The 17,562-nt window shown below is 33.6% G+C and overlaps 4 protein-coding genes across 7 annotated transcripts; 2 read left to right on the top strand and 2 right to left on the bottom strand.

Moving 5' to 3' along the window:
* Window positions 1-2,156: 2,156 nt before the first annotated feature.
* On the bottom strand, window positions 2,157-5,741 carry LOC111680073 (augmin complex subunit dgt5). 2 transcript variants are annotated; one of them, XR_006941470.1, is made up of 9 exons: window positions 5,509-5,741; window positions 5,314-5,443; window positions 4,716-4,860; window positions 4,400-4,648; window positions 3,823-4,340; window positions 3,310-3,755; window positions 2,968-3,155; window positions 2,422-2,845; window positions 2,157-2,345 (listed from the first exon to the last, which is right to left on the bottom strand). XR_006941470.1 is itself a non-coding variant. In XM_023441692.2 (8 exons), the coding sequence occupies exons 1-8, from the start codon at window positions 5,601-5,603 to the stop codon at window positions 2,586-2,588; spliced, it is 2,031 nt and encodes a 676-aa protein (XP_023297460.2). In that variant the 5' UTR covers window positions 5,604-5,741; the 3' UTR covers window positions 2,388-2,585. The 2 variants fall into 2 exon arrangements, 1 of the variants encoding a protein (XP_023297460.2); XM_023441692.2 differs by lacking the exon at window positions 2,157-2,345 and having other exon boundaries at window positions 2,388-2,845.
* Window positions 5,742-6,288: 547 nt separating this feature from the next.
* On the top strand, window positions 6,289-10,047 carry LOC111680072 (protein lethal(2)denticleless). The gene is made up of 3 exons (XM_023441691.2): window positions 6,289-6,514; window positions 6,837-7,480; window positions 7,717-10,047. The coding sequence occupies exons 1-3, from the start codon at window positions 6,460-6,462 to the stop codon at window positions 9,583-9,585; spliced, it is 2,568 nt and encodes an 855-aa protein (XP_023297459.2). The 5' UTR covers window positions 6,289-6,459; the 3' UTR covers window positions 9,586-10,047.
* A 1,459-nt stretch (window positions 10,048-11,506) lies between these two features.
* Window positions 11,507-16,668, bottom strand: LOC111680079 (lethal(2)neighbour of tid protein 2). Its single transcript, XM_023441698.2, has 2 exons — window positions 16,217-16,668; window positions 11,507-12,951 (listed from the first exon to the last, which is right to left on the bottom strand). Exons 1-2 carry the CDS (start codon window positions 16,518-16,520, stop codon window positions 11,615-11,617), a joined length of 1,641 nt encoding a protein of 546 aa, XP_023297466.2. The 5' UTR covers window positions 16,521-16,668; the 3' UTR covers window positions 11,507-11,614.
* LOC111680080 (protein tumorous imaginal discs, mitochondrial) lies at window positions 13,707-15,693 on the top strand. Of its 3 annotated transcripts, none has more exons than XM_023441701.2 (2): window positions 13,707-15,177; window positions 15,242-15,297. In XM_023441701.2, the coding sequence occupies exon 1, from the start codon at window positions 13,793-13,795 to the stop codon at window positions 15,161-15,163; it is 1,371 nt and encodes a 456-aa protein (XP_023297469.2). In that variant the 5' UTR covers window positions 13,707-13,792; the 3' UTR covers window positions 15,164-15,177; window positions 15,242-15,297. The 3 variants fall into 3 exon arrangements, with proteins under 3 accessions (XP_023297469.2, XP_023297468.2, XP_023297467.2); XM_023441700.2 differs by having other exon boundaries at window positions 13,708-15,164; XM_023441699.2 differs by having other exon boundaries at window positions 13,709-15,159; window positions 15,242-15,693.
* Window positions 16,669-17,562: the final 894 nt, after the last annotated feature.

Genomic DNA, 17,562 nt, shown 5'->3' with positions numbered 1-17,562 from the left:
ATGAGCAAATAGTATAATGGTACATATTCTGAAGGGGCACAAGCTTACGAGCACATCTCTGTAAAATTGGACCTCCTGATTCAGACGAATTTAGAACTCTTTTTACCACTGTCAGGCATTTGTCGAAGTACATCCAATTATCTTGTAAGTGATGTTATTCAAGATGCTCAAGTTTCTAAACTTTGAAATATAATACATTCAGAGATGATAGTGGCCCGATTGTGGTTTAGGTGTATTTCTTCGGATTTGATGTAGCATAGATCCTCCCGTCAACCCAACCTAATACGGAATCATATCGTCTTGGGGTCGGCTGAGATAATTTAAGTCTATAGTCAAGTTGCTCTTAGAGTAGCTATACGTACAGTCGCGACTAGTTGTATATTGTAGAAATACTTTTAAGGACATTGTAAAACGCATTACTGTTGGGAGGCAGAACACTGCTTAGGGCCTTTGTCACTTACTAGGGAGGTAATATACTAGACTATTGCACGTTATGCGAGGATGCAAAGGAACTAGATAAGATTTTACGTTGTCCAAGAATACAGAATCTCAGATAAAACAAGTTAGAAATTGTATTCGGCCAAGGCCGGCCATATAAGACCCTACACCTGTTTTCATAATAAACCATTTATGTAAATTAAGATGTACCTTGCCTCAGATATATTTTGAAGGGAGCTTTTTATAGGGGCTAGGGTCAAATAAGGCCCTATAATTATAAAGTTCATGATGGTCATTCTGGCTAGTATAGAACTTGGTTTTGCAGCTTTATGTGGATATATGAGTATATTAAACATAATTATGAACTTAAAAACAATTTGCGGGTTCAATTATATGGGGCTGGGTGAAATTATGGAACGATGTTAACAATTTGCAATAGGCTTCGTCTATTGTACCGTAGCGGATCATGTAACAAATTTCATTGAATTATCTTCAAAATTTCGACCGAATTTTGATTACGACATAGCTATATAGACTCAGAAAATAATTCCGATCCGATTGGTATACTTTAAGGTGTGTATAGAACCAAATTATTGTGTGTTACAAACATTAGCACAAACCCAATAAGTGGTGTAGGGTATAATTACTATGAAATAGTTTATTTTACGAATGGGGCAAAATTTCGGCATTTATCATTTGCAGTCAACTAGGTTTTAGCAAGAGAATTCGTAATTTCTTCAACTTGTTTTTATACATCCCCTTTCTTAAGGCCGAATGGATTCGGTAAATCTTGTTGATTTTAAATCTATTTATCTGTTTCCATTAATTTCCCCCTTTTTGTTTTTCTCTGTCTGAATATTCACTTTTTATTAAGAGAATCCCAATAGATTTTATGGTCTCCGAATGAAGTTTCACCTTTCTTTGATGCATAAACTTTCTTAACATAACAAAATAAAGCTCTTTCAACGAAAATAATATAAATTATAAAAAAATATATTTATATCTAAAAAATATAACTTTGTAATTGAATATTTAGTTTTATGCTAATTTTGTAGTTATTGAGGGATATCATTTAAAAATTTCTAACTTATTCAATTATTTAAACTGATAATTAAACGAAGTTTTGTTTTTTGTATTAGTTAGTTTGAAAGGAGGATGTACACACATCAAATCTGAAGAAATACACCTGTTGTGCGATCCTTAACCAGTGCAACATTTGGGAATCGAACCCACCTCCTCCGGTCTACCAGACTAGAACACTAACCTACCGGAGGCCACTGTTTTTCGTATTAGTCCTATTAGTTCTGTGCAATAACAAAAAACTCACACTAAAACAATTTGTCATTACAAATGAATGCATCTATTACAGTTTACAAATGCAACTTTGCTGAAGTTGAAATTTATTGCAAATTTTGAAAATACAACTCATCATTAGCAGTAGTAATAAATTACAACCAACGCCTTTTAAAACATTGTTAGAAAAATGGAAGTAATTTTTGAAATTATTGTAAAAAATGTTCTACAAAACAAAATACAATTTGAGACAAAGTTTTCGTTTAAATTTATTGTTTAATTTATCGCCAGCTTAATCATCTATCAATTTGTCATTTTTTTAGTTTGACAACATCAATACAATTCCATAAAGTTATTTAAAGTTGAGTTGTAAACCGTTAAAGGGACATTCATTTTATAAATTAAATTAATCTTAATAATTTTATTTACCTTAAATATTACTTTGACTCAGCTACAATAAGTATTTCTGCAGTTTTCTTTTTTCAAAAATAAATCTTAACCTTTTTTTCTTTTTATTCATTTCTACCCGCTGTAGTATTAACAGCTAAATCACCATAGTTTCCGGACATCAACAGATCATGCTACAAGCTTTGTTTGTTTCTTTGTTTGAGTCTCTGTAATATATGAAAAAAATATTTAAATAACACACATAAGCATTATAAAAATATATCAAATAATATTTAAACTAACATTATAAACTAATTCCAATCAATGTCTTTTTTTCTCTCCTTACAAAGGGGATTGAGGGTTACGTTAATAAATATCCAAAAAAAAATACCGCTCAACAAAACGCACAAACATAAACATTCCCTTAAAATTAGCATGCCAATTGCGCCACTTCAAATATAAATAATTTACTTAATGGAATTTCCAGTTGTGGCCATACGAATATACATAAGCAGTTCAGCTTCATAATCAGCATATGATTGATTGTTGAACAATTTTGTTGAGGGTATAAAGTGGCGTAGAGGATTTTCAATTAAGAAATCATAAGTTTTTGTCAATTTCTGTAGACAACGCAATGAATTTATGGAACAAACATCAATTTTGTCTAATATTTCAATAATACGATCATGCTGTTGTTTAGCGCGTACTTTAAAGGCTTGTAAATCAACTGAAATGGAAAGCAATCAAATGTATTGTAATTAGCAATATAGAAAACTTATATAAAATGTCTAGCGGTTAAATTAGTTGTATGGTAATATAAAAAGTTGGTATAAAATTTTAATACTATACCCAAAAATGTGTCCAAATTTATTTTCAAATCATTTGAATGTTGTGCAATTAAATCCGCCCACAAAATACGATTACGAACTTCCTGTAAAGCACCAAAGGGTGTTAATAAAATGCCCGGAGCTAACTGAATTGTTGAAGTGAGTTCACGTGATTCAATTATTAAGGGATTGGGTGATAAATAAAATGCACTATTGATAGAGAGGGAAGAAACAAATAGACAAAATATGATATTTTATATGGATTAAATAGACATACAAAACAAAATGGTGTTTTCAAAAGTAAAGTATATATATAGAACGTGTGCCATTTTTTTAATAACAACCAAAAATATCAAATATTTACCATTCTTTGCTTATACAAGACAAATGCTCCAATGATAAGTCACAAAATGCATTTAACTCCATAGTATGGGGTGTCAATATTTTATTTTGAGCCTGAGGCATTAATGTAACATCACCAGCTCCAAATGTACGACGTAACGTTGAATTATTCAAGGGGGAAATAGTAGAATCAAAATCCAATTTTGTACTACAGAAAACATTGTCGTTAGTCATCTCAAAACTGTCAACGCCCAATAGGGAATGATTATTGTTTAGTTTTAACTTGGTGGGTATGAAACTAGATTTAACATTGGTGGTGGCTTCTAAATCTTCCAATTGAAGTTTCATAATATTTTTTGAATAAATAATTTTATCTTTTATTTGAGACAGTTGCATCATATCATATTGCAAACGATTAACACAAGTACTAATTTCATCGTAAACTTGTTTTATCGAGCCAAGAAGAAACTGAAATAAGCATAAAGAGCTAAAAATCTCAAATATTCAATTTTAATGATTACAATTTCCTACTTACATCATGATTATCCAGATGTTTATTAGAGTTTTCTATTTCCGCTTTAAGCATTTCAATTTGTTGCGTTATATATTCATTTTGACCCTTTGTAAAATTCAATGAATAGTATTGTATAACATAATTACGCATAATGGCTTCATTTTGTTCCGAATCGGTATCGGCATTAAATATTTTGACTTTTTCCAAAAGTTTATCTTCAAATTCACTAAATGCTTTAACATATTGCTCTTCCAAACGCTTACGTTCCTGACATGCTGACAAATATTCACCCACACGACTTAAAAATTTCGATTTTGTTTTCATCAAATTTAAATCGAAATTTGTTAAAGATTCACGATTATTGGTGGCGCTGGCTAAATGTGACTCATTGGTAGCAGTTTTATTTAAAGACATTATATATTGCAATTGTTCTTCTTTTAGTCGCATAATGGCATTAAAAATGAGAAACACTGGTATATTGGATAATATTTTACGCAATTTTGTCCATAAATTGTTTTTAGCTTCTTGTAATTCGGAGGCTATAAAAAAAACATTCAAAAATATTTTAAAAATTACCTTATTTCTATTACAAATTTACCTTTAGTATTATTTTCACAAAATGTATAAAAATCTTCCAGTTCTTTAAGCGCTTCATTTACTGCTTCGCTAGCTTTACTTTCGCTTTTATTCTCATTGCTTAATATGACTGGCATTGTAGCTTTTATCTTTTCCCTATACTCTTCTTCTCTTTCGATTTCTTTATCTAAGGCTTTAGACTTAAGATCCAAGATATGTACTTTTGCCTCCAAAATATCACATTTATTTTCCAAATTTATCTCATGTATATCTTTTATTAGGAAATTGTAAAATAGAAATATTTGAAAACTTAATTTAAATAATGAAAATAAACATACTTTTTGTTTTAATGGTAGCGGCCAGCGCTTCATATTCCTTTTTGCGTTCATCAAAACGTAGCAATAACTCTTTTTGCTTCTTTTTTAGATCCTGGACCTTAAGATGCATTTGCATTTCTCGGGGTAGAAATGCTCGCTCAGAGATCTGTAATAAAATCAATTATTTTGATTAAAAAAATTACAATGATATATATACTAGAAAACTATATATCTATGTCTATATCTATCTATCTATCTGTCTATCTATCTATCTATCTATCTATCTATCTATCTGTCTATCTATCTATCTATCTATCTATCTATCTATCTATCTATCTATCTATCTATCTATCTATCTATCTATCTATCTATCTATCTATCTATCTATCTATCTATCTATCTATCTATCTATCTATCTTCATTCAACTACCAACGCAGTTTAACAGAGAATTGTTAATACCATACATTTCAGACAAAACCGTAATTCCAGAAATGTTTACAAGCTTTGCAAAACATTCACATTTGTGCCCAATTCTGATTTGAGATTTAAAAATACACTTCGCAGCAAAACACCCTGTATGCTAATTTTGTTTGCAAAATTTAACCTTCCCCAACTTACCGGCACAAGTCCTTTAATCTTCTCCACTTTATTTATCAAAATATTCTCCTTAACATCTTGTACCTCCTGTCGTGGACACACCCGACGCATTAAATTGCAAAAGTAATCTCGTTGACGAGATTTAAAAACACTGCAATTAAATTTTGGGTGGTTAAGGAAAATTTGCGTACATTTTAAGCCCTTGATCAAACTTACGATTTTAGAGCATCTTCGCTGGGTATTGCATCTGGTGGACAACCTAATTTGGTGGCCCATACACGAAATGCTTCCATGTCATCTTCAATAGTCATTTTTTTAAAGTCCAATTAATTAAATTTGCAAAAACAAAGATTACTTATACAAAGCAATTGATTAATATTTTCGTTTTTTGAAACATGGCCGCTCAAAGTAAAAATGTGATGCCAAGTTTTCTTATTGCAAATTACGGTTGCCAGATGGTTGTAAAAAAATTAGATACTTTAATAATGAAATTTTTTATACCAGATGTCGCTAGAGGCAAGTTCAATTTCAAATGGGGTTTTATAAATCGACATAATATATGTAAAAAAAATCGACTTTTTAATTAATTAATTCAAATTTTTTTGTTTTTGCAGACTGTATCGCAAATAAAATTTGAAAAAAAAAATTTGGAAAAAGTTTAAAATTAAAAACGACAAATATATATTATCTTTTCAAAAAAGTGGAGAAAATCTGATTTTTCATAAAACGAAAAGTCAAAAAGTCGACTTTTCAAAAATAAGACCAATGATTTTTTTTAAACTATATACACCTAATTGAAAATAGCTCAGCCAATAATCGTTAGCAACAATACTTTTTTTTAATAAATATATTACTTATATTAAATTTTTTTATAAAATTCCTAGAATATTAAAAGAAATTTAATAACTTTTCTTCAATATTTGCTGGTGCAAAAGAATTGTATATGTGGCATCACTGATCCTACTACTTTGATCATTTTGACAGTGCGCGCATTTTTTTTACTACGCCAACAACTGTCAGTCGTATTTTCCTAGAATTTTTTTTTTCATTCAAAATTTTCTTGCACTGCTTCAGAAGTGAACATGAATTTTATGCTGCAATTAAGTGTGAAAATATAATAAATTAAGAAAAAATTTAAAGTACAAAATTAGATAAAATAAAAAAAACATGAAAACCACAATGAATTATATACAAAAATACTTCAGCAGACAACAGGGAATTTGTAAGTATTGCACAAAAAGAAAAAAAGTAAACAGTGGTTTTTGTTGTTAACTTTTTTTATAGAAAGAGAAGTTGTAGAAGAGCAGAGGGGGGCTTTTTAGAAATACAACAATAAACATTTGGCGCTTTAATAACGAAATTTTGGCTCCAAAACTCCCCCTCTTAATAGAAACTAGGCGGGAAATATTATAGTTCATTGTTTTTGTTGTCACAAATGGATTTCTTTTCTATTATAAATTCCTATAGTGCTGTCTAGAAAAATGCTGATGCAGTAGAATTTTTGCGTGTAATTAATTGAAATATTTATGTTTTTTTATTTACAGCGAATGACCTGAGCTATGACTTTGCCTTGAAGCGTTTGTGTGTCGCCAAAGAGGATAGTTGGCGTGGCATTTTACCCTCAAACTACAGTTCAGACTTTAACCCGGAACCACCAATATTTGCTGCCAAATTTGCTAATTGTGAGGGTTATCGTCATATGTTGGCTATTGCCAATGAAGATGGCAAAATAGCACTGCAAGATACCACACAACGCAACTATGAAGCAGAGGAAAAATCGTTGACAGCTCCTCAGTGTCATTACAATGCTGTTTTCGATTTGGAATGGGCTCCTGGACAAATGCGTTTTGTCTCAGCCTCAGGCGATCACACAGCCCGCCTTTGGGAAGTTACAAATAGTGAAATAATAGGTGTGCGGCCATTCGTGGGTCATACTCGTTCTGTGAAAACAGCTGCATTTCGTAAAAACGATTCATCAGTATTTGCTACGGGCGGTAGAGATGGTGCCATTATTATTTGGGATACAAGAGCTAATTTAAATTTGGATATGACACCTAGAGCGGATAATTGTATATATAGTGGTCATGTTGGTGGACCCGGTACACCTGTGTCACAGAGAAAACGATCTCGCACTCCCAAAATGCCACCAAATACAACGTCAAGTAGTGTTACGGGACTAGCTTTTCAGGTAAGTTTTTTGTAGTTTATAGATAGAAAGATAGATAGATAGATAGATAGATAGATAGATAGATAGATAGATAGATAGATAGATAGATAGATAGATAGATAGATAGATAGATAGATAGATAGATAGATAGATAGATAGATAGATAGATAGATAGATAGATAGATAGATAGATAGATAGAGAGATAGAAAGATATAACATAAATTTTCAAAAATGTCTTTTTATTTTATTTTTCTAGGATGAAAACACTTTAATCTCTTGCGGTGCTGGTGATGGTATTATAAAAGTATGGGATCTACGGCGCAACTATAGTACCTACAAAAAGGAACCACATCCCAAACACAGTCTGCCATATGCTGGCTCATCCACCTTTAAAGGTTTCACCAATTTAATTGTAGACGATTCGGGTTGTCACCTCTTTGCCAATTGCATGGATAATACTATCTATTGTTACAATTTACATTCATATTCACCAAAGCCTTTGGCACGTTATCGTGGCCTTTTAAATAGTACCTTTTATATTAAATCTTGCCTAAGTCCAGATGGCCGATATCTTCTCAGTGGCAGTTCAGATGAGAAGGCCTACATTTGGAATTTGGAGTATCCAGATGAACCGCTGGTGGGTTTATCGGGTCATACGGTGGAAGTAACATGTGTTGCATGGGGTTCTACACATGATCGTCCTATTGTTACATGTAGTGATGATGCTAGACATAAAATATGGCGCATAGGACCGGAGGAGTTGACAGCCTCAGATGTAGCAGAGAACTATCGTGGACAGGCGGAATATGTTAGAAAATTCTCTAAACCTGTCAATCCTACAGCTTCTACGCATAAATATAATCTAAGAGATTTGGAAAGTACTCCGAGATCTTTAAAAAGACTTGTGGAACAGAATGAAAGAACCCCAAATACTGTGGAAAAAGTTTCGACAAAAAGAAGTTTTTTGGAAATGTTGGGTTGCTCTTCGAATAATCCTTCCAATGAGGAAGGTGGAGATATGGAATTGCATGAACCTAAGAGACCTAAAACCTTAGAGACACGTGGACGTAGACTGTTCAGTCCTTGTCCCGCCAATAGCAGTGGGGCCTCTACAAGTTCAACAGCAGGTTTTGCTTCGAGAAGTATTTTTAAACAATTGTCTAGTATACCAGAAGAACGAAATGTTAGTATTAATATCAGCACTACAAGCCCTTTAACACATCATCCAGAAACTTTGCTTAACAACGATTCGAATCAGGAAAATAATCAAGAAAGTGTTGTTCAGCAAACACCACCATTAGGCGCTGTGTCCAATGTATCAAAAATAAATATAAACGTCAACAGTACTCCTTCGCCATTGGCTGAAAGGCGGCCAGGTTTAGAAATGAATCTCTCAGCAGCCTCTTTTACTTCTCCGCCCTCCACAAGTGTACAGGCTGCTTATACACCAACACAACAACCCTTCTCTTCTCTGATCTTTTCACCTACCTCCAATTTACCTAATTATGTATTAGACGGTGAGGCGCCACATTTGGGCATCATGTCACCGAAACGTAAACTCAAGGATAAAGTCGATTGGTTGACTAAAATACGCAAACAAAAGTTAATGTCCTCTTGCCGAGGGACATCGCTTACAGAAAAAATGCAAGAACAGCAAATACATTCTACAAACAGTAATATAAGTGAACCAATAGCAGGAGGAAGAACTGCTGGTACTGTAACACAAGTCTCATCACCGCGTTTACAAAGTCTTCGACAGTCGGAGAGCAGTCCAAGATCTTCGACACCACGTAGACGTCTGTCACAAAATCATCTCTCCTCACCCTCATCATCTACACATCATAGTCCACGCACACCCACCTCAAGTCGAAGAAATAGTGAAACTACTCTTCTTCGTTTCTTTAGTGTTCAAACTCAAAATGCCTCTACAACCTGCTCCAACAATAGACAACAGCCGCCATCTCCATTATCCTCGGCCGACGTGGGAGATATGCGACCATTATCACCCATTGCGTCTGGTTCATCTCTAAATTCCAATACTTCCTCCTCATCGAACAACATAATAAACCCAAATGCGCCTTCTATACATCCAACGCCCTCGTCGGCAACCACCTGCACTGAGTGATTTAGTTTTATAATACACATTATTCGAGTTGTTAGTTTTATACTTTTACTAAATTTATTTATTTTTAACATTTCTTTTTTTCACTACATCATCATATTTTTATTTTGTTTTAACAAACGTTGTTTTCTATTCTAGATTTCGCGTTATTATTCTTTGCATTTTTTACCACTTTATTTTATAAGATTTTTTTGTTTAGTTTTTTTTTATTAAATGCTTTTATTATCTGTAAATTATTTAGTTTATAAGTTAAGCATAACTGAATTTTTTTTAATTGAAACTCTAGTTGTTAGATTCAAAAAAATTCTTAACTTTATTAAAAAAAGATTTTTTTTTTAATTACTTTAGCTTTTAATACAACAACAAATTGGTAACCAATTTATTGTTCACTAAAACAATTTGCTGCTTTTTCCGTTATAGAAAAAATGGTTGAAAAATAATAAAGACTTATAAAATTATTTATAATTTAAGGCGAGTTAATAATCAATTATTTGAGAAGATTTAATGGGGACCTAGTTTAGTTTAAAAGGCTTGTATATTAATGTACACATCCACTCGGAGAACCAAAGGTCCATTGTGAATCCCTTTAATAAAGGACAATTAGAAGAAAGTATACAGAAGAGGTGAGAGATGAGAAGAGTGAGATTTTCCCACCAAAAATAGAACAGAAAAAGGAAGTGGTCATGGAAGGGAAATCCTTAATTGTCTGTTATCTGAAAATCCAAAAAATTTCCCTGATGAAGCCCATAATGTCGCCTAGGTTACACCCTGCTACATCTCCTAGTTCATCGTGAAATCCTTTACCTAGCCATTTCTGTTTCAGACTCTGTAATCTTGGACAGTGGCATAAAATAAGTCCTACTGTCTCCAGTTCTTCTTCGTCCTTACACAATCTGCAAAAATCTGTGTGTTGCCGAACCCATTACCCCTAAATGCTCCAATTGAGCAGTGTCCGGTTATTAGCCCTGCTAAAATCCTTATACTCTTCCTGTCCAATCCTAATCTCAATCCCAATTTATCTGCAATTTCTGTACCCTATATGTCACAGTGTCCCGGTACCCAACACTGCCTGAATGTGTTTACCTGTCTAACCCTTCCAGGTCCATTTTGCAACTGTTTACCAAGCTTGAATGTAACGTTTTACACTGCTAAGCTTTAAGAGCTTCCTGACTATCCACATAAATCCGCACTTCCGACTCCCTAGTAATGTGTTTCTTAATAATATCCACGGATTTCCAGGAGCCATATAGCCAGGATTTCCGCTTGAAAGACGCTACATTCGTCCGGAAGTCTGTAGGACACTCTTATGTTGTTATCTACCAAATAAACCCCGGCACCTGTGCCAGAGTCCATATGGGATCCCACAGTGAAAACTGCACACTCCCAAACAGTACTTCGGATTCTTCCCACTCATCCCTACTTGTGATCACTATTGAGGATGTTACTTCGAAGTCCAGGGATGTAACCAAATGATCAGAAATACGGAGGGTATTTCTTCCACATTACACTCCGTTAGAATCAGTTCTTCATGCTTCAAGATCCTAGCATGAATGTCAAACAGTGTCAGTCCTTCGTCTAAGGATAGGTCTGTATTCTCACCATCCTCACTAGTCCGGGTTATTTAGTCTTTAGTCTGGGCAAAAGTCTTAGTCTATATTCTGGACTACAGTCTTAGACTAGTCTGGAGAATAGTCCAGGTTAGAGTCTAAACTATAGTCTGGACAATAGTCTATAATCTGGATTATAGTCTAGTCTATAGCCTAGTCTACTGTGGACTAAAGTCCAGTCTATTGTGTGGAATGTAGTAGTCCTGACTATTAACTAGATAGTAGTCTAGACTAGGGCCTAGGGTATAGTCTATCTAGAAAAGTTCAAGAAAGCAGCATTAAAACATCGGATATTTTTCATAAAAAATTTCACTCAAAAATTTTGAGTCAAAACTTTATTCGTCTTTTATTCTCTACTGCAATTTATTTCAATTTTTTTTCTTTTTTCATAAATGTTAACAATAATTCTATAATAATTATAAATTTTAATTTTTCTTAGTTTTAGATTGACCACGCGTTGTAGTACCATTAACAGTTTGCTTTTGAACATCATTTAAATCCTGCTGTTTACGTATGGCATTACTTTGACTTAGAGTTTTGAACATATTGCGTCCCACGCCAAATAATAAAATCAAATGTGTTAAATGTAAAACAAAACTGGAGAAGTGGGTACTGGGATAGGTATTCCAACAGAATTCGATAAGGCCCAAAATAAGATAACGTAAACCTAAACTGTAGTTGGTAGACCAGGTCAAATAGGGCAATGAGTGGAAATACCAAACATAGAATTGATAGTGTAGAGAACGAGCACACAGCACTCCTATGAAATTGCAGAGGAAAAATGGCAACAAAGCCAATTGGGTACATTGATCGAAATGTACTGATACTTTATCGGGGTCCGATTGGAATTGTGCAGATTTTTCTGGTTGCTGCTGCTTAATGGGTCCCTTGAGACCCGTCGACTTTTGTAAACCCTTTTCAAAACTGTGTAGAAAAGCTTCTTGTTCAGCTGTTAATTGTTCTTCACGCTCATCTGCGGGTTTTGTTTCAATTTTAGTTGATTTCTTGGCTTTTTTATTTTTGTTTTCTTTTAATTTCTTATTTTGTTGATCCAATTGTGGTTGGAACTGGCATTGCAATTGTCTAAGGCGTGTATAATTCTTAAAGAACAATATAGTGGGTTTGGCAAATACTAACAACAGCAAAAGATGCAAAGCCAAAAGTGATAAATGGAAATATTTATTTTCAAAATATTCCCTAGGCAAGAATCTATAGTTAACAGTCCATTTATGTTCAAATACACGACCCAAATCAAAACTTCCCTTAATATACTGCCAGGGATAGGTCAGCAAGAAGGGCAGACCCAATAACAACTGCAACATGCCACATACCGCTAACTGTACAATGGTTTTTACAAGACCCAAATTAATTAAGTAAAACAATAAAAGAGCCGGAGCAAAAAGTAAAATATTCATTTTGCAGCCAACACCCAAACTGAAACATATACTACCCAAGGTCCAGCGACGATCCATAAATAGATTGATAGCAGCATAAAGAAATAGTATGGCCACTGGATCGTTAAAGAGACGCAATACATAAATAGAATGTATGCGATAAGATGTGAAAGCACTTATTACTAAAACATATGGAGGCACTTTGCGACTCTTGGCATAAAGGCGTAAGACTAGCCACATTTGCAGCAGATAGATTAAGCCAAACACATACTGGGCTAAACGTATATTTTGTCCATGTGATGTTAGATAGTATAAACCTGAATAGATGTATACGAAGGCAGCAGGATAAACTAAAGGTCCAGTATCACCTGAAAATAAAAAGATTGGATATAGAAGTTTAAATAGTTGACGATAGATAGATAGATAAATAGATATATAGATAGATAGATAGATAGATAGATAGATAGATAGATAGATAGATAGATAGATAGATAGATAGATAGATAGATAGATAGATAGATAGATAGATAGATAGATAGATAGATAGATAGATAGATAGATGGATAGATAGATAGATAGATAGATAGATAGATAGATAGATAGATAGATAGATAGAGAGCTTCCAATCGAACTATAACTTCATATAGGATAATAGAGTACCGAATAAATTATAAATCCAACGTATTAAACAGTCGCCATCAGTTTAATTTAACATAACCTCCAACAAATATAATATAGCAAAAGATCGCAATTAATGCAAACAACGCACAACTTGGAAACAGTTAAATGGAGTAAAACAATAAAATTGTACGAGGGAGACGCAACTCTGTCAAAAGCTTGGGAACAAACCATAGCCTGACCTTCATTGAAAAGTAATGGCTATGAACCGAGAGTTATTCCTCTATTTAGAACTCCATGTATGATTTTTCATATCGTTTCCGATTGTTCAAAGTATTTTCTTTGAAAATACCGATTTTTAAGCATTTGATAACCGCTATTATTAACGTTAAAAAGTTTAAAAACGTAGCCGGTTTACTGATGATTAAATGCCGTCGCTCAATTTTTTTATTGCCAGCCGTCGACGCCGTTGATTTTTGTTGGCGGCGGTCTCTGAGCAGCATGGAGGGGTTACGGCATTTCATCAGCTGTGTGTGATAGAATTTTGTGTGGAAAAGAATTGTGTGTAAAAAGTAAAACTTTTATATAAAAATGATAACGTGTAATCGCTTAAATTTGAACATTTTACGTAAAGTATCAATTAAAAGTGTAACACAACAGCCCCTGCTAGCAATCGAAAATGTCGGAAGCAGCAGACAGAACACAAAATCCTGGACCAGCCTTAGTATAACAAATGGAAATTTCTTATTGCAAAGACATTTCGAGCAAAAACAACAGCAGCAGCAGAAAAGTCAAATACAACGTAACTTTTATACCTCAGAGAAATTAAATGCGAAGGATTACTATCAAACATTGGGAGTAGCAAAGAATGCCTCGGCTAAGGATATAAAAAAGGCCTACTATCAATTGGCGAAAAAGTATCACCCTGATACAAATAAAGATGACCCCGATGCCAGTCGTAAGTTTCAAGAAGTTTCTGAGGCCTACGAGGTATTGAGTGATGATACAAAAAGACGTGAATATGATACCTATGGACAAACTTCCGAGAATATGGGACGCCAGGGTGGAGGTTTTGGAGGTCATGGACCACAAGGATTTTCACAAAACTGGCAGTTTAGATCATCCATAGATCCAGAGGAATTATTCCGCAAAATATTTGGTGAAGGAAATTTTCGCTCAAATTCTTTTGATGATTTTGCAGAGTCACAATATGGTTTTGGTCGCTCCCAAGAAATGGTAATGGATTTGACATTTGCTCAAGCCGCAAGAGGTATCAATAAAGACATAAATGTCAATGTGGTGGATACTTGCAATAAATGTAATGGCAGTAAATGTGAACCTGGTACTAAACCGGGCAAATGTCAATATTGTAATGGCACTGGCATGGAAACCATATCGACTGGCCCGTTTGTTATGCGTTCCACTTGTCGCTACTGTCAGGGCACACGGCAATACATTAAATATCCATGTGCTGAATGTGAGGGCAAGGGCCAAACTGTACAAAGAAGAAAAGTAACTGTACCTGTACCGGCCGGTATTGAAAATGGACAAACCGTACGCATGCAAGTGGGTAAAAAAGAATTGTTCATTACGTTCCGTGTCGAGCCTAGCAAATACTTTAGACGTGAAGGTGCTGATGTTCACACCGATGCTACCATATCCTTGTCACAAGCTGTTTTGGGCGGCACAATACGTGTTGAAGGTGTTTACGAAGATCAATGGCTAAACATTGAACCGGGCACTTCATCACATCATAAGATTTTCCTAAGAGGCAAAGGCCTCAAGCGTGTTAACTCTCACGGTCATGGTGATCATTATGTAAATATTAAAATAGAAATTCCTAAAAAACTAACCAAAGAACAAAAAGAGTTATTGCAACAATATGCTGAATTAGAAACGAATACACCGGGTTCGATACATGGCTTAACCAAACGGCAAGATGGCAGCAAGAAAGCAACGTAATGTATTATCAAAATGTTAAATTAATTTCCTATAAATTCCAAGATCAAATCTTATTTTGAAATTTTATATCAATTACAGTTCAAGCGCTACACAGAATTCCACAAAAAGTGAAACCGAGTCATCATCATCTACAACAACAAAAACATCTTCGTCCGAGTCTCAATCTTCTAACACACCGAAAACACCTTCAAAAGAGGAGGAAGATAAAAAAGATTCTGGTATTTTTTCGAAACTAAAATCCATGTTTAATTAACTTAATTAATTGGCTGTTTTTTGTATTATGAATTATTTTCTTTGTTAAATTCTTGTGTATTTTTATTTTCCATTTCCCTTCCTCTTTTTAACTGCTAAGACTTAGCAAGAAGTTCGTAGAACAAATGCCTACCAAGTTCGAGTTTTTTTTATAAAATGTTGTAAATTTTATAAAAAAAAAAAATAGATATGCAAGAAACAGAACATGTTATGTTATAATTGTTACGTTATTTTACATTAAAAATAACAATAAATAGACAAAATAATTAAACAAATAAGGAAAAATGTGTTTTTTATATTTAAAAAATGTATCAAAATGTTCAATAGTATTCATTGAAATCGATCGATCTATCTATCTATCTATCTATCTATCTATCTATCTATCTATCTATCTATCTACCTATTTATCTATCTATCTATCTATCTATCTATCTATCTATCTATCTATCTATCTATCTATCTATCTATCTATCTATCTATCTATCTATCTATCTATCTATCTATCTATCTAACATATATGGCCGGTCACTTGGATTTCTAATTAAAATCTAATTTAAATACAAACTACAATTATATATACTTCATCAGCACCACCGACGATATGTTTATAAACATTATGTTGCTACACAACAAAATACCCCCCAAAAATGTTGTGTTCTTTCTCAACCCACTTTCGTCAACAATGTTCTCAAAAAGTAAACAAAAATAGAACAAGCTAAAACATATTGGTCTGACAAACTGCCTCGAATGCCAAATTAGGATAAAATTCAAAATCATTTATAATGGAAAAAAACTACATACCTTTCAACTGTGCATAATTGGTGGTACCATTCAAGAATCCTTCACACTCTTGCATATAAGCCTTCCAATCAATTTCCGTATACGGCACACGGTTTATAACCAAAACATTCAAAACCAATTCAGCCAGCAAAATAAAAACGCTAACAATGGGCAAAGCAGCCGGATCAAAGATAAGGTATTTAACAAATTCAAAGTTTACATATTTTCTATAGAATCTTTGTAAGAAATGTTCACCATTAAAACGTTTACTGGCGACTGCACGAGCAAGAGCCGCTGGAGGTTTTGAGGATGATGGAGGTGCCATAATTGCACACAGCCGCTTTTTTTCTTTTCCTGTACGAACTTCGTAAAAATTAGGAACCGGCTACACTGCGTCGCGTCGAGAGAAGTGGTGTGGCATTAAGATAAATATGAAACAAAATAAAATGTTTTTGTCAACATGTTGCTTTAAAAATCAGCTGTTTTCAGTGATGACAATTTAATTTCTTTCGCGTAAATTCAAGCGATTTTTCATATTTGAAATTAAAGCGATTTTTTTTGAATAATTACTTATTAAAATTTCGAAATTTATAAAAAGGTTGCAGACAAACTTCGAATTAAGGAATCTGAAGGAGTTTCTAAATTACTTCGTTATAGCTATATACAATAAATATATAACACCTTTGTTGCATATTAATAAAATAAGACTGGGTTCTTATAAATGAGTGAGAATCAAGGCGAATTCAGATAAGGTGGTAGTTTTTTATTGTTTAAATATTTAGAGATAAACTTTGATATTTTTTAATATTTATGTAAATTAAACAGACATGGTCTGAATTACATTACAACCTATAAAAGAGAACACTCTGGTACATTCGTCATGTAAGTGAGGTCATCGACCTAATTTTTTATCTTTTGTACAGCTCGTGGTTTCAGCATAAAGGTTTAATTTAACTAATTCGACTGGTGAGAAGTTGAATATATTCTTCAGGAGTACTGATGCCGCATCTAAGATTATTTTTCGTCGAGTCCTTGTGCAATTGCACAATGTGTTACTGCTGAGAGCTACAAAATTTGCATATCATCGATGTTTCCTCGGATGAATTAATATCTCAGACCACAATATCCTGTGGGTAGTCCTGTTAGTTTTTCAAGATTACTTTTGTTTAGTGTCTGTTAAACCTGCCCTATTATCGAAGACATTTTGCATTGTCTAGTAGGTTTCAAGGCCACTAAAAGCTTTTCACACGTAATCTAACTAAAAACTTCTAGAGTCTGCTATTAGGAATAAAAAAATTTGACTATCGTCTTGGAACGATCGTCAGTCTTATTTTTGTTGAGTCTAGTCTAAATCTTAAAGTTATTCC

The sequence above is a fragment of the Lucilia cuprina genome, chromosome 6, assembly GCF_022045245.1.
Source record: "Lucilia cuprina isolate Lc7/37 chromosome 6, ASM2204524v1, whole genome shotgun sequence".
NCBI lineage: Eukaryota > Metazoa > Arthropoda > Insecta > Diptera > Calliphoridae > Lucilia > Lucilia cuprina.
The sequence above is the reverse complement of the archived record's forward strand: the minus strand, read 5'-3'. Positions and strand labels throughout refer to the sequence as shown.